This window comes from Coregonus clupeaformis, chromosome 31 (genome assembly GCF_020615455.1).
Source record: "Coregonus clupeaformis isolate EN_2021a chromosome 31, ASM2061545v1, whole genome shotgun sequence".
Lineage (NCBI taxonomy): Eukaryota > Metazoa > Chordata > Actinopteri > Salmoniformes > Salmonidae > Coregonus > Coregonus clupeaformis.
In genome coordinates, this window is record NC_059222.1 from 29,706,621 (window position 1) to 29,722,551 (window position 15,931).

The 15,931-nt window shown below is 42.4% G+C and overlaps 1 protein-coding gene across 1 annotated transcript; it reads left to right on the forward strand.

Moving 5' to 3' along the window:
• The first annotated feature begins 5,590 nt into the window (after positions 1-5,590).
• On the forward strand, positions 5,591-14,739 carry gsg1l2b (gsg1-like 2b). Its single transcript, XM_041859393.2, has 5 exons — positions 5,591-6,057; positions 7,542-7,589; positions 9,955-10,107; positions 13,821-13,932; positions 14,149-14,739. The coding sequence occupies exons 1-5, from the start codon at positions 5,754-5,756 to the stop codon at positions 14,489-14,491; spliced, it is 960 nt and encodes a 319-aa protein (XP_041715327.1). The 5' UTR covers positions 5,591-5,753; the 3' UTR covers positions 14,492-14,739.
• Positions 14,740-15,931: the final 1,192 nt, after the last annotated feature.

The following is a 15,931-nucleotide window of genomic DNA, read 5'->3' on the forward strand; positions in this document are numbered from 1 at the left end:
ATGACCGAAATGATTGGCACGATTGATAAAGATGAGCAAAAAAGACTGTATAAAATAAATAATACAAATACTGAGCAACGGAGAAAAAAAATAAGAAATTATATTGTTTTATACTAATACAATGGCTCAAAAATATATATATAAAAATAAAAAATAAACATAGAGAGAAAAAAATGGGTTTAAGAAGTAAAACGTTATCTCAAAAAGATAGGAGTCAAAATAATTGGCACCCCTGTTTTTGGATAACGGCACTGAGCCTTTTTCTAAAATGTTTTATGAGATTGGAGAACATAATTTAGCAGACGCTCTTATCCAGAGCGACTTACAGGAGCAATTAGGGTTAAGTGCTTGCTCAAGGGCACATCGACAGATTTTTCACCTAGTTGGCTCGGGGATTAGAACCAGCGACCTCTCAGTTACTGGCACAACGCTCTTAACCACTAAGCTACCTGCCATTTACTTTCGTAAACGCATTGGGAGGGATCTTAGACCATTCCTCCATACAGAATCTTTCCAGATCCTCGATATCCTTCGTCTGTGGTTATGGACTGCCCTCTCCAATTCATACCATAGGTTTTCAATGGGGTTCAGGTTCGGAGACTGAGATGGCCATTGCAAAATGTTGATTTTGTGGTCATTTAACCATTTCTTTGTGGATTTTGATGTGTGCTTGCGATTATTGTCTTGGCAGAGGCAAGTAGGTTTTTTGCTAAAATGTCATGGTACTGGGTATAGTTCATGATGCCGTTGACCTTAACAAGGGCCCCAGGACCAGTGGAAGCAAAATAGCCCCATAACATCAAAGATCCACCACCCTTATTTTACAGTAGGTATGGGGTTATTTTCTGCTTATGCATCCTTCTTTGACGCCAAACCCACCACTGTTGTGCATGGCCAAAGAGCTCTATTTTCATGTCATCTGACCATAGCACCAGTTCTAATCCAAGTGCCAATGTCGTTGAGCAAACTCCAGGTGTTTATATTTGTTGGATGACATGAAAATAGAGCTCTTTGACCACGCACACCAATGGTGGATTTGGCGTCAAAAGAAGGGTGAATATAGAAAATAACCTCTTCCTTACTGTAAAATAAGGTGGTGGATCTTTGATGTTATTGGGCTATTTTGATTCCACTGGTCCTGGTTGTTAAAATCAATGTCATAATGAACTTTACCCAGTACCAGGACATTTTTGCCAAAAACCTGGTTGCCTCTGCCAGGAGGCTGAAACTTGGCCGCAAGTGGATCTTCCAGCAAGACAATAACCCCAAGCACACATCAAAATCCACAAAGAAATTGTTAATTCATCACAAAAAACTACATTTTGCAATGGCCATCTCAGTCTCCGGACTTGAACCCCATTGAAAACCTATGGTATAAATTGAAGAGGGCAGTCCATAAGAGAGACACAGACGAAGGATATCAAGGATCTGGAAACATTCTGTATGAAAGACTGGTCTTAAAGCCCTCCCAATGTGTTCTCCAACCTCATAAAACATTTTAGAAAAAGGCTCAGTGCCGTTATCCTCGCAAGGGGAGGGTGCCGGAGAATTGAAAACCAGGGTGCCAATAATTTTGAAAAGATATTACTTGTTAAACAAAATCTCTTTCTCTGAGCAATTGTATTAGTATAAATGTTTTGAGCATACAATATAGCTCAGTATTTGTATTATTTATTTTATTCAGTATTTTTTGCTCATCTTTAGCAAGGGTGCCAATAATCTCGGCTGTGACTGTAGATCAAACTGGAGACAGAACCTGAAGACAGTCACAGGTTTCTCTATCTACAGAGCACAACCACAGCCGCAGGTTCACATATTTAATAGTTTCTACCTAGCAGTACATACTGTACGACTCCAATGGACTGTTTTGACCCACATGCCCTGAGTTCATCTAACCACCTGTCCTCTGTATTTATTCAAGTATCAAGTGGAATAGTAGTAGCTTTTTAAATCACATATCAAATTTGCAGACATTCCTCAATCCCTTACATTGGTTTTTCTGTCCAGCGCCTGAACAAGTTGGATGTTGGCTGTGGGAATAGTATTTTTCCTTTCTCATTGATTATAACTGCTGTGCTGTAGGAGGTTAACTAACTAAGTGACTCACTGGATTCAACCTGGCTGTGAGGCTGCTGGGGGAAAGAAGCATCAAAGATGTGTCATATCCATAGACTGACTCACTGGAGCCTAATTATCTCAAAACCCCTGTAGGGATGAAGAGGAACTGGTAGGCTACACACACACACACACACACACACACCCGGCAGGAGGATTCTGTTATTTGTGGCAGTGAGAGTGTAGGTCACAGACCAGAGGTTACAAATGAGCGGAGAGAGAGAGTGAAGGAAAGATGGAGAGAGAAAGAGCGGGAGAGAGAGGCCGAACGCATACGTTACTTTCATTAATTGCGGTAATGAATCTGGTTTTGATGCGAGTGAGTACGTATGAGTGTGACTGTGTGGAACCCCCCGGTTGCTGCAAACCAACAAGTGGGAAACAAGGTTTGAGTTGACATATAAATACTCCCCTAGATGTATGCCCATTGATTGAAAGAAAGGAAAGTGATTATTGCACTAGTGAGCCCATAGGTTAATCAGCAAGCGTGATGGAATTTCCTTAGAGTGCCATGCTCATAGGCTGAAGTTAATAGGTGAATGACATTCCTCACGCTTGCTAATAGTAAAGGAGGAAAGACGTGACGCTATGCTGACAAGGTAACATTATAGACTACCATAGATACCTGTTATGCTGACAAGGTAACATTATAGACTACCATAGATACCTGCTATGCTGACAAGGTAACATTATAGACTACCATAGATACCTGCTATGCTGACAAGGTAACATTATAGACTACCATAGATACCTGTTATGCTGACAAGGTAACATTATAGACTACCATAGATACCTGCTATGCTGACAAGGTAACATTATAGACTAACATAGATACCTGCTATGCTGACGAGGTAACATTATAGACTACCATAGATACCTGTTATGCTGACGAGGTAACATTATAGACTACCATAGATACCTGCTATGCTGACGAGGTAACATTATAGACTACAATAGATACCTGTTATGCTGACGCGGGTAACATTATAGACTACCATAGATACCTGCTATGCTGACGAGGTAACATTATAGACTACCATAGATACCTGTTATGCTGACGAGGTAACATTATAGACTACCATAGATACCTGCTATGCTGACGAGGTAACATTATAGACTACCATAGATACCTGTTATGCTGACGAGGTAACATTATAGACTACCATAGATACCTGTTATGCTGACGAGGTAACATTATAGACTACCATAGATACCTGCTATGCTGACGAGGTAACATTATAGACTACCATAGATACCTGTTATGCTGACGAGGTAACGTTATAGACTACCATAGATACCTGCTATGCTTATGAGGTAACATTATAGACACTACCATAGATACCTGCTATGCTTATGAGGTAACGTTATAATCATTACCAAATAAATACCTGCTATGCTAATGAGCTAACATTATAAATGTGACCCTATCAATACAGGCTATGCTGTTGAGGTAACGTTATAGACACTACCTTATAAATACCTGCTATGCCGATGAGTGAGATAGGAAGCAATGTGAATTATATGCGTTCACTAGATTAATAAAAAGTGAAGAGCCATTCAGACCAGCCTTCCTGATTGAACTTTCGTAAACTACATTACACTCATTGAATGTCCTCTTGTGTGTGTGTAAGTATATGTTTGTTTGTGTGTGTGTGTGTAAGTATATGATCCTCAACACTGGGGCCCCACAAGGGTGCGTGCTCAGCCCCCTCCTGTACTCCCTGTTCACCCATGACTGCATGGCCAAGCACGCCTCCAACTCAAGTTTGCAGACGACACAACAGTAGTAGGCTTGATTACCAACAATGATGAGACAGCCTACAGGGAGGATTTGAGGGCTCTGGGAGTGTGGTGCCAGGAAAATAACCTCTTACTCAACATCAACAAAACAAAGGTGATGATCGTGGACTTCAGGAAACAGCAGAGGGAGCACCCCCCTATCCACATCGACGGGACCGCAGTTGAGAAGGTGGAAAGCTTCAAGTTCCTCGGCATACACATCACTGACAAACTGAAATGGTCCACCCACACAGACAGTGTGGTAAAGAAGGCTGGGCACCTAAAACCCTCACAAACTTTTACAGATGCACAATTGAGAGCATCCTGTCGGGCTGTATCACCGCCTGGTACGGCAACCGCACCGCCCGCAACCGCAGGGCTCTCCAGAGGGTGGTGCGGTCTGCCCAACGCATCACCGGGGGCAAACTACCAGCCCTCCAGGACACCTACAGCACCCAATGTCACAGGAAGCCAAAAAGATAATCAAGGACAACAACCGCCCGAGCCACTGCCTGTTCACCCCGCTATCATCCAGAAGGCGAGGTCAGTACAGGTGTATCAAAGCTGTGACCGAGAGACTGAAAAACAGCTTCTATCTCAAGGCCATCAGACTGTTAAATAGCCTTCACTAGCACATTAGAGGCTGCTGCTTATATACGTAGATTAGAAATCATTGGCCACTTTAATAAATGGCAGTGGTGGAAAGTACTTAAGTAAAATTACTTTAAACTACTACTTAAGTTGTTTGTTGGGGTATCTGTACTTTACTTTACTATTTATATTTTTGGCAACTTTTACTTTTACTTCACTACATTCCTAATGAAAATAATGTACTTTTTACTCCATACATTTTCCGTGACACCCAAAAGTACTAATTTCATTTTGACAGGAAAATTGTCAAATTCACACACTTATCAAGAGAACATCCCTGGTCATCCCTACTGCCTCTGATCTGGCAGACTCACTAAACACAAATGCTTCGTTTGTAAATGATGTCTGAGTGTTGGAGTGTGCCCCTGGCTATCCGTAATTGATTTATACTTTTACTTTTACTTTTGATACTTAAGTACATTTTAGCAATTGCATTTACTTTTGATACTTAAGTATATTTAAAACCAAATACTTTTACTCAAGTAGTATTTTACTGGGTGACATTCACTTTTACTTGAGTCATTTTCTATGAATGTATCTTTACTTTTACTCCAGTGTGAAAATTGAGTACTTTTTCCACCACTGATAAATGTAACACTAGTCACTTTAATGTTTACATATCTTGCATTACTCATCTCATATGTATATAATGTATTCTATACTATTCTACTGTATCTTGTCTATGCCACTCTGACATTGCTCCTCCATATATTTATTTATATATTCTTAATTCCGTTGCTTTACTTAGATTTGTGTGAATTGGGTATATGTTGTGAAATTGTTAGATATTACTTGTCAGATATACTGCACTGTTGGAGCTAGAAACACAAGCATTTCGCTACACGCGCAATAACATCTGCTAAACACGTGTATGTGACCAATAACATTTGATTTGATTTGATTTGATACAGACAGACAGACAGGTAGGAGCTGGCAACCTTCCCCCCTTCCGCGGAGGAGGAGAGACAGAGAGATACACTGGAAAGGAGGGGTAGGAGGAGGAGGGGGGGTAGCTACAAAGTGAGAGTATCAGACTCTCAAAAGACCATATCTGAGGATTGGCTCCACATGCAGGAGTCTTGCGCAGCTGTAATTACCCGCGGATATATTATCGGAAAGCCGGATAACTGTAGGAGGACCTGAGGAGAAGTCGCCATATCTTGTGTTAAACGTTCGGATTAGTGCATCTCCCATTCCCGGTTGCCATTATGGGAGGGATAGATCGGCAGCGGAGGGTATCTCTGGCTCTTACCTTGAACTTCCTCGCGCTGATTCTAGCCGTGACTGCGTTGACTACCAGCTACTGGTGTGAGGGGACACGGAAAGTTGCGAAACCTTTCTGTACCGGCCCATTCACCACGAAACAGTCGTTCTGTATCAGGTTCAACAGCTCGAACATTAACGACAGCAGACTGGTCCAGTACATCTGGGAGTCTGGCGAGGACAAGTACATTATGAGGAAGTTCCACACCGGGATCTGGTTTTCGTGCGAGGAGAACGTCAATATGACTGGTAAGAGAGAGATGGTGCTTTCAAGACAACTGGAAACTCGGGGGAAAACGGTCAAATCATGACGTCAGTGATTCTCAAGATGGAAAGTCGGAGCTCTAGAAAGATGCCAGATTTTCCGACATGGAATTCCTAGTTGGATGACCAGGTTGGATGAGCTTGTTTTTTTCCCAAGTTCCAATTTGTCTTGAACGCACTGAAGTCGGAAGTCGGAGATTTCCGAGTTCCCAGTTGTTTTGAATGGGGGTAGAGAAGCTAAGAGAACAAAACTTTTTTGCGCGCAGAGATGTGACGCACCTGCACGCATGTATAAACATAAAGGAAATAGTCTCGTTTTTAAATGTAAAGTTATAATTGGCGTCTCACAATCATGGACTATGCAAATGTATGTATTTGTTCTTGTCTTTTGAGCGAAATCAAATGACCATAGTTGTTCTGTGAGCTGTATAAGGTAATATGTTTGTCATTTTACTGTTAAATTTAAAGAGGAAATATGTCATTAAAACAATAACAAAGTTGAGTTAAATAGCTGAGGGATGGGGCTGGGAAAATGTAACCACTCTCAAATTCATAGACAGAGCTATGGAAGCAAGGGCTGACCATCCATGATATAAACATTATAGTTTTAACCATGTTTTGAGGCTGTTTGTTTACATTTACATTATAAACGTTGGAGTAAAACAAGTTTATAATGTGAGTTCTGATAGGGTATGACAATTTAACTAAGCTCATGAGGAATGTATAAGTTATACTCTTCAAGAGTCAATGGGTAGGCCTATATATCATACATTTACCGTTTAAAAGAAAATGAAACAATCCCTCCTTGATTAATTGAATACCGACACTGTGACATAGTTGCATGTGTTGCATGTGAAGGGTTTTTGGAGCTATTGATGGAATGACAGTGTCCATCTCTGAAATTGCACGTTCCTTCAAAAATATTGGATAGCCTAAGTGAAAGATTACACTCAACAAGAGCAAGAATGTCAAGCGTGAGAAATTACATCGACAGTTCACAATACATTTCTAACAATAGACCTATTTTTGAACGGGTAACTGTTGCTGACCGATCATCGGATTTAAGAACACACATTTAAGATTCTGAGCCCATTATGGAAGAAAAACAGAGAAATTCTGAACAGAATGGATAAAATAGCCTACAGATTTTTACAGTCACGTAATTATGTAATGAATTAGTCTGCAAACAGTCTGAGAATTGGACGGAAATTCAATATGTTTGGTGTCAATCTTGTGTCACTGGGGTGGCCAACCGTCGTCCCGAAGAGCTGCTGGGTATGCTATGCATGCAGGATTTTTCTCCAACCCTGCTCTGTTACACACCTGATTCAACGTCCTGCAGAGTAGTAGAATCAGGTGTGTTTCAACATTGAGGGAGCAAAAGACTGCACAGGTTTAGCCACCTTAGAAATATGATGACTGAGTGTTTGACTGTATTGTTTTTGATTGTGTGGGATATTCTATTTCAGGTGAAAACTGCAGAAGTTTCATTTATGTCACACCCTCACATGAAAGAGGTAGGTTTTGTGTAATAATGTGTTATTACATTGTAATTGATGTGTTATTAACACAATTTGCTATGCATCTGTAAATGGCTATATGGATGTTTTATTTTTTCAAGATTCCAGTCATCTCTCATATCAGGAATTGCAAGTGCAGCTCAAAAGGTGCAAATTGAACCCAGTCACTTAATAATCATAGAGTAGGTTCACATGCTTAAGGCTTATTTGGAAGTGTCAATTGAAAAGTGCAAACCTAACAGAATTGAAGAAGAGTAGAAACACTGCGTTGTCCTGGGGAGCTACTGGGATTGCAGGCTTTTGTTCCTGCCCAGCATTAACACACCTGATTCTGCTAATCTAGGTCCTGATAAGCAGTTGATTAGTAGAATCTGGTGTGTTAGCTGTGCTGTAGTCACTCATTCAAATCCAGTAGAGTTTGGACTTCTATAGTTCTACAAAGAGGATGAGAGGATGGATAGAAAGAGAGAGGATGAATAGAGAGTGTCTCACTCTGCCAATCAGACATTCCTCCTCCTCCGTGTTGGCACACTAATTCACTACCACACAAAATACTGTTCAACACACAAACAAACACACACAAACACACAACCTGTCCGTGCCTAATTCAGTACCACACAAAAGACTGTTGAATAGCTTCCTGACAGGACAAGACCAGACACATGCACTTGCTGGAATTAAATCTTCCTGTGACATTGACAGAATAAAATAATGAGAATGACAGACACCCAAAACTGATTGTAATTTAGTTGTAACTTCACCTGTTCTATTCACCTGTTCAGTCTGAGAGATGTGATTAAACATGTTCAATTGTGAACTCAATTGATATTGAGTCCAATGTCACTGTCTCTGTGCCCAAAAGGGGCATTATTATGACTTATTTCAAAAGGGACCTTGTTGGTTTTAATGTACTCTCAATCTCAGTTATGATTTGATTTCATCCAATAAGTCCATACCTTTCTCTGTGCTTTTGTGATGGGGGATATGTTGGTTAGGAAATTTAAGTAATTGAAATAGCTAAAGGGATACTCTCAGGTAGACAAAAAAAATACAAAATGTGAAAGAGACAGCCCCATCGATGTGGATGGGGGCGTGTTCGTCCCTTCGTTTCCTGTAGTCCACGATCAGCACCTTTGTCTTGCTGACATTGAGGAAGAGGTTGTTGTCCTGGCACCACACTTCCAGGGCTCTGATCTCCTCCCTATAGGCTGCCTCATCGTCGTCGGTGATCAGTCCTACCACCGTTGTGCAGTCGTGGGTGAACAGGGAGTACAGGAGGGGACTAAGCACACACCCCTGAGCGGCACCCGTGTTGATGGTCAGTGTGGCGTATGTGTTGTTGCCTACCCTCACCACCTGGGGGCGTCAGGAAGTCCAGGATCCAGTTGTAGAGGGAGGTGTTCAGTCCCAGGGTCTTGAGCTTGGTGATGAGCTTGGAGGGGACTATGGTGTTGAATGCTCTATGAACAGCATTCTTACATAGGTATTCCTTTAGTCCAGGTGGGTGAGGGCAGTGTGGAGTGCAATAGCAATTGTGTCATCTGTGGATTTGTTGGGGCAGTATGCGAATTGGAGTAGGTCCAGGGTGATGATGGTGTTGATTGGCGTTCTTGGGCACGGGGACTATGGTGGTCTGCTTGAAACAAGTTGGTATTTAAGACCAGGTCAGGGATAGGTTGAAAATGTCAGTGAAGACACTTGCCAGCTGGTCAGCGCATGCTCTGAGTACACGTCCTGGTATTATGTCTGGCCCCGCAACCTTGCGAATGTTAACCTGTTTAAAGATCTTACTCACATCGGCTACGAAGAGCGAGATCACGCAGTCATCTGGAACAGCTGGTGCTCTCATGCATGGTTCAATGTTGCTTGCCTCGAAGCAAGCATAGAAGGCATTTAGCTCGTCTGGTAGGCTTGCGTCGCTGGGCATAGTAATACCTATGTAACTACCGTTTGTAACTATGTTGTTACTACAGTTATTACTGTGTAGTTACATAGTAATAGGGGTAACTTAATGTAACGTTTTACCATCCGTGGTCATATCAAGGACCATTCACCCCACCATCCATAGCCCAGGCAGCGAGTGTAGGTCAAGTGGGGTGTGTGTGTGTGTGTGTGAACGAGCATGAGTGTGGTGTGCGGCGTGTGTGTCTGTCTTAGAGACAGATACATCTTCTCTGTGACAGTGAAGGTTAATGATATGGGTGAATGGTTCACTGGTCCTACTCCCTCACCTAACCTCCCCCACCCACCCTCTCTCTCTCTCTCTCTCTCTCTCTCTCTCTCTCTCTCTCTCTCTCTCTCTCTCTCTCTCTCTCTCTCTCTCTCTCTCTCTCTCTCTCTCTCGCTCCTTCTCTCCCTGTAGGAGTGCTGTGGCTGTGTATCGTGGCAGAATGTCTGTATATTCTCCTCCTGGCTACCGGAGGCATGCTCATGTCCATAGAGGCGTGTCACTTAGGAAACGTCATCGACGGCCTCAAACTCAACGCCTTCGCTGCCATATTCACTGTCCTTTCAGGTAACAACACATTTTCATGCTTTTTTTTGTTTGCACACGTGCATGTGCTTCTTGCTATTGAGTCAGTCCCTTTTCTCCCCTCCTCACTGTTAGGGTTAGGGTTAGAACAATGTTTAGTTTGTTAGTTTGCGTCTCAACCTTTTGATGCTGATTGGGACAATAGAAACCCTGCAGATCAGCACTGTCTTCACACTGGCAGCTTTAGGCAGCTAAAATAGCTCACTGCTATCTATGGGGCTGCAGACTGGGCTGGACTTGACAGTTACTCTTCCTATGAGGCTGTTTCCACCCAAGGAGCATTTGTCTTTTTAAGACGGCTGGTCTAGTTTTGTCTGGATTAGTATTGATCTGGTCCTGGTGGATGGATGTTGGTTATTAGAGGAGTTCACTTGCCTTCTGCAGACACAAGGCTTCAGTGTTCTGTTGGATAAGTGATGGTCTAGAGTAGACTCTAGACCCACCGAGCTGGTTTGTCTGCTCCTGGACTGTGCTCAAATGCTCGAGTAGGCTTAATCTGGATCCGGAAAACAAGACAATAATGTCTGAGTGGATGTTGGCTATGCTATCTGTCATCCAAACCTCTTGGCAGTCTTGCGTCCAGGTAATTTGCGGTCGTTTGGTTGGTAGGAAAGAACCAAGAGTGAGTAATGAAATGGTTTTATGTCCCCCTTTAATGGAATGGATGACCAAGCCACCTCAAGTCAACCACTGATTAAACAGACATTTAAAAACACAATTAAACTGTTCGCAAATAAAAACAGTCTCATCTCAGGGGAGTTATCCTGCCCTGCCTACAAACAACAAAATTAATCAATAAAAGGGTTTACTGTTGTTCCTGTTTTTAATGTGTTAATATAGTTTATAGAGAGGCTTACACAGTTTACCTAGCTCAGCATCTTGTTATAATGATTTCCAGAAGAATGCTAAAGGCCAGACCAGAGGCTAGAGAAACCATTATTAAACTTATGTATAATGGGGGTGTATGAAGAAAGAAAGAGGGATACCTAGTCAGTTGTACAACTGAAATGTGTCTTCCGCATTTAACCCAACCCCTCTGAATCAGAGAGGTGCGGGGGGCTGCCTTAATCAACATCCACGTCATCGGCGCCCGGGGAACAGTGGGTTAACTGCCTTGCTCAGGGGCAGAACGACATATTTTTACCTTGTCAGCTCGGGGATTCAATCCAGCAACCTTTCGGTTACGGACCCAACGCTCCTACCCGCCAGCCTAGAGGGGGAGAGAGGGAGTATGGAGGGAGAGAGAGGGGGGGAGGGGTATGAAAGGAGAGAGAGAGGGGGATATGGAGGGAAATCGTGAGGGAGAGCGGGAGAGAGCGAGAGAGAGAAAGAGAGAGGTCTTTGTTTTAGCACAAACAGCCCATATGGGTGATTAACTTTATGCTTTACCATTACCAAGAAGAGAACAATTCCCCCAACCCTTCAGCTTGGTTCACCCACCACTGGGAAATAAGCCTAGCTAAGTTTTAGGGAGGAAATATAAAGTTGTGTACTAGTAGAGGTGCTGCCTGAAGGAAGTTCTGAATGTGATTGATGGAAGACACATTGAGTATGTTTACATGCACACTAATAATTAGATATTCAACTGATTATGGCAGTAGGCCGAGTATACAATAGTCATGTAAACACTTCCCAGCTAGCACATTTGGTTCCTTGGAAGTTGTGAGAACATATGTTTTTGATTTCACATTGATTGTGTGAACGAAGCCATATGTTTCCTGACCGGTAAAACTGAATGTTTTTTAAACATTCTGAAAACAAAAGTAAACATTTCAATATGACTTTTAAAAACAATGCTAGCTTATTTTGGGTAAAAAAACATTTATTTCCCTATAGGGTAATCCCAGGGAGAAGGATCACTCCAGCCCTGTGCCGCGGAGATTAAAAGCTGTAGGCTATATTCTCCATGCCATTGGGGTCGACTGAGTGGGTGGATATCTGGACAGAACACAGGAGTTGATCTCTTCATTGGGTGACTGATCTGTGCTTGGGAGAAAGAGATAAAGATTGGCAGAGAGACAGGGTTGCCAGCTCATTTCCCGCCAGATTTTTCCCATCAGACCCAAGATTTGAACTGGCAACCCTTTGGTTGCTGGCTTGCCTCTCTAACCGTTAGGCTACCTGCCACCTTGATTGGCAATGATTGGCAGAGAGGGAGAGAGATTGGAGGTTTTGGCAGAGAGAGGGGAAGAGAGCAGAATTACAATTGTATGCAGCATGACACCAAGTTAGCCAACAGGCCAGTTAAGTGGTCATTCTGCCAATCCTCTACACTGGCACAACTCTGCTCTGCTTAACCAAGTGCTGTAATCCCATGGTTTCTAACTCTGGTCTAGGAGAGCTGCTACAGGGGGAGTAGGCTTTTGTTCCAGCCCAGCACTAACACACATGATTCGGCTATCAACTCATCATCAAGGACTTTAGGATTAGGATTAGTGTAGCTGAATCTGGTGTGTTTGTGCTGGGATGGAAGAAATGCCTGCACATCCTGTAGCGCTCAAGGACTACTGTAGGTGCCATTATAGCTCAACATTGTCACCCTGTGGTGAAAAATGGAACTTCACACACTTCTCTCTAATGCTCTATTCTACAGCACTAGACTAGTTTACATTTTACATTTTAGTCATTTAGCAGACGCTCTTATCCAGAGCAACTTACAGTTAGTGAATGCATACGTTTTTTATTTTTTATTTTTTCATACTGGCCCCCCGTGGGAAACGAACCCACATCCCTGCCGGCCAAACCCTCGCCTGGACTCGAACCAGGATCTCTAGTGGCACAGCTAGCACTGCGATGCAGTGCCTTAGACCACTGCATCGCAGTGCCACTCAGTTTTTCTCAATCGCATTCAAGCTATTTTTGGATCTGTGCTGAAACGTATCTATAGCAGAACAGCAATGATCAAATGCTTAAATACATTTACAGAACTTCTGATCATTTTCTTGACTTTGTACCTTACTTGCATATCTTAGACCATATTTTGCTAAACTTTAAATACAAATGTCATCAGTGAATACAGTGTTCACCGAATATTAACACATTGTTTTCATCAGAAGAGAAATGTGTGCAATTGTGTTCACTATTTCTGGCAATCAGTAAATACTACTACACACAATTCTAAATCACCCCATCAGTTTCATACCATGTAAAATATAGGGACATTTCTATGGATATGGGGACTGTCAAAATGTATTTTTTTTTTTTTTTTTTTTTTTTACATATTGCAGACATGCAGATATTCAGAGAATTAAGTTTTGGTTATTTCTAAGTAACTTTGGGTTACTCCTAAGTCATCATCTCCAATGTTGTGATCTTCCATTTTAGAGCTTTGCTTTGGTGTGGAATGAGGCCTATACTGTACATTCATATCAGTTGTGTTCCTCCATTTGTATTCACCTTTCCTTATTTCTATTGTGGATTGTGTTTCTTTCTGTTTTGTCTGCTTGGACTGAAGAGATAAGTATGGTTGCGTTAATCTTTTTGCAGGCAGTCGTGTTCTTTTTATGAATGTATTAGCAATTTTTACATTATAATATAGTTTATATTAATGTATTTATGTTTTGAGAAGGCAACTACATTTAAAAAACGCATTTACAGAGTTCTGTGTCTTGTGGACTCTGTTTTGAAAATCAACAACATTGTTCCAAAAAATGCATGTAAGTGATTGAGAAAAACTTTTTTACTTGACTTTCCAGGTCTACTCGGCATGGTGGCCCACATGATGTTTACCACAGCCTTCCAGCTGACAGTCAGTGTGGGGCCAGAGGACTGGAAGCCTCAGACATGGGACTACAGCTGGTCATACATGTAAGCACACACACAGAAACGTCTAAAAATCACTTTAATAATATGTCATTTTGAGTTTTTTTTTAATCTCCCTCTTTACCAGTCCACTTCTCCTACACACATGCCAATAAAGATGTGACTTTGACTTGTAAATGTTTATTTTTTCATTCATAATTCTGTTTATCCATCATCTCCTTGTTATTTTCTCTCACTCTCTCTCACTCTCACTCTCTCTAGCCTGGCGTGGAGCTCGTTTACAGCCTGCATGGCCTCCTCGGTAACCATCATCAACCGCTACACCAAGACCATCCTGGAGTTCAAACACAAGCGCAGAAACATCGAGAAGAACCTGAAGATCAAGCAGAAGCTTCTGGAGCTGGACTCTGGACCAGGGGTTGGGGTGGGACAAGTTGGACATGTGGAACAGGTGTGGGACATGTACATCAGCTCAGTACCCAGCTCAGGCTGCACAGCAGAGGAATTGCTGGACTTGTCCAGTAATGGAAGGAAGCTGTCCAATGCTTCAGTGTTTCTGGACCTGAATGACCTGCCAGATCCGCAAAGAGAGGAGTACTGCTGAGGAGGGAACTAGGGGACTGATCAAGGCACGCACAAATACGCATATACACACAAACACAAACACATACAAACAAAGGATACCTGTCATGCACTGCCACCCAATTTACAAACCAAATACCATCAGCAACTGTGACTTCATGTTAGAGGAGATCCAACTCCAAGTTTACCTGACGTTCCAAGCTGAGGTAGAGATGGGTAGAGGATAAGAGAGATGCAGTGGGGGAAAAAAAGTATTTAGTCAGCCACCAATTGTGCATGTTCTCCCACTTAAAAAGATGAGAGAGGCCTGTAATTTTCATCATAGGTACACGTCAACTATGACAGACAAAATGAGAAAAAAAATCCAGAAAATCACATTGTAGGATTTTTAATGAATTTATTTGCAAATTATGGTGGAAAATAAGTATTTGGTCAATAACAAAAGTTTCTCAATACTTTGTTATATACCCTTTATTGGCAATGACACAGGTCAAACGTTTTCTGTAAGTCTTCACAAGGTTTTCACACACTGTTGCTGGTATTTTGGCCCATTCCTCCATGCAGATCTCTTCTAGAGCAGTGATGTTTTGGGGCTGTCGCTGGGCAACACAGACTTTCAACTCCCTCCAAAGATTTTCTATGGGGTTGAGATCTGGAGACTGGCTAGAGCCACTCCAGGACCTTGAAATGCTTCTTCTACGAAGCCACTCCTTCGTTGCCCGGGCGGTGTGTTTGGGATCATTGTCATGCTGAAAGACCCAGCCACGTTTCATCTTCAATGCCCTTGCTGATGGAAGGAGGTTTTCACTCAAAATCTCACGATACATGGCCCCATTCATTCTTTCCTTTACACGGATCAGTCGTCCTGGTCCCTTTGCAGAAAAAACAGCCCCAAAGCATGATGTTTCCACCCCCATGCTTCACAGTAGGTATGGTGTTCTTTGGATGCAACTCAGCATTCTTTGTCCTCCAAACACAACGAGTTGAGTTTTTACCAAAAAGTTCTATTTTGGTTTCATCTGACCATATGACATTCTCCCAATCCTCTTCTGGATCATCCAAATGCACTCTAGCAAACTTCAGACGGGCCTGGACATGTACTGGCTTAAGCAGGGGGACACGTCTGGCACTGCAGGATTTGAGTCCCTGGCGGCGTAGTGTGTTACTGATGGTAGGCTTTGTTACTTTGGTCCCAGCTTTCTGCAGGTCATTCACTAGGTCCCCCCGTGTGGTTCTGGATTTTTGCTCACCGTTCTTGTGATCATTTTGACCCCACGGGGTGAGATCTTGCGTGGAGCCCCAGATCGAGGGAGATTATCAGTGGTCTTGTATGTCTTCCATTTCCTAATAATTGCTCCCACAGTTGATTTCTTCAAACCAAGCTGCTTACCTATTGCAGATTCAGTCTTCCCAGCCTGGTGCAGGTCTACAATTTTGTTTCTGGTGTCCTTTGACAGCTCTT

What these genes read in the sequence shown, in the direction of transcription:
- gsg1l2b (XM_041859393.2), top strand. Translation starts at nt 5,754, where the DNA reads ATGGGAGGGATAGATCGGCAGCGGAGGGTATCTCTGGCTCTTACCTTG. An exon ending in CACACCCTCACATGAAAGAG is followed by an intron (nt 7,590 to 9,954) that starts GTAGGTTTTGTG and finishes CTCTCCCTGTAG; the next exon opens with GAGTGCTGTGGCTGTGTATC. An exon ending in CATATTCACTGTCCTTTCAG is followed by an intron (nt 10,108 to 13,820) that starts GTAACAACACAT and finishes TTGACTTTCCAG; the next exon opens with GTCTACTCGGCATGGTGGCC.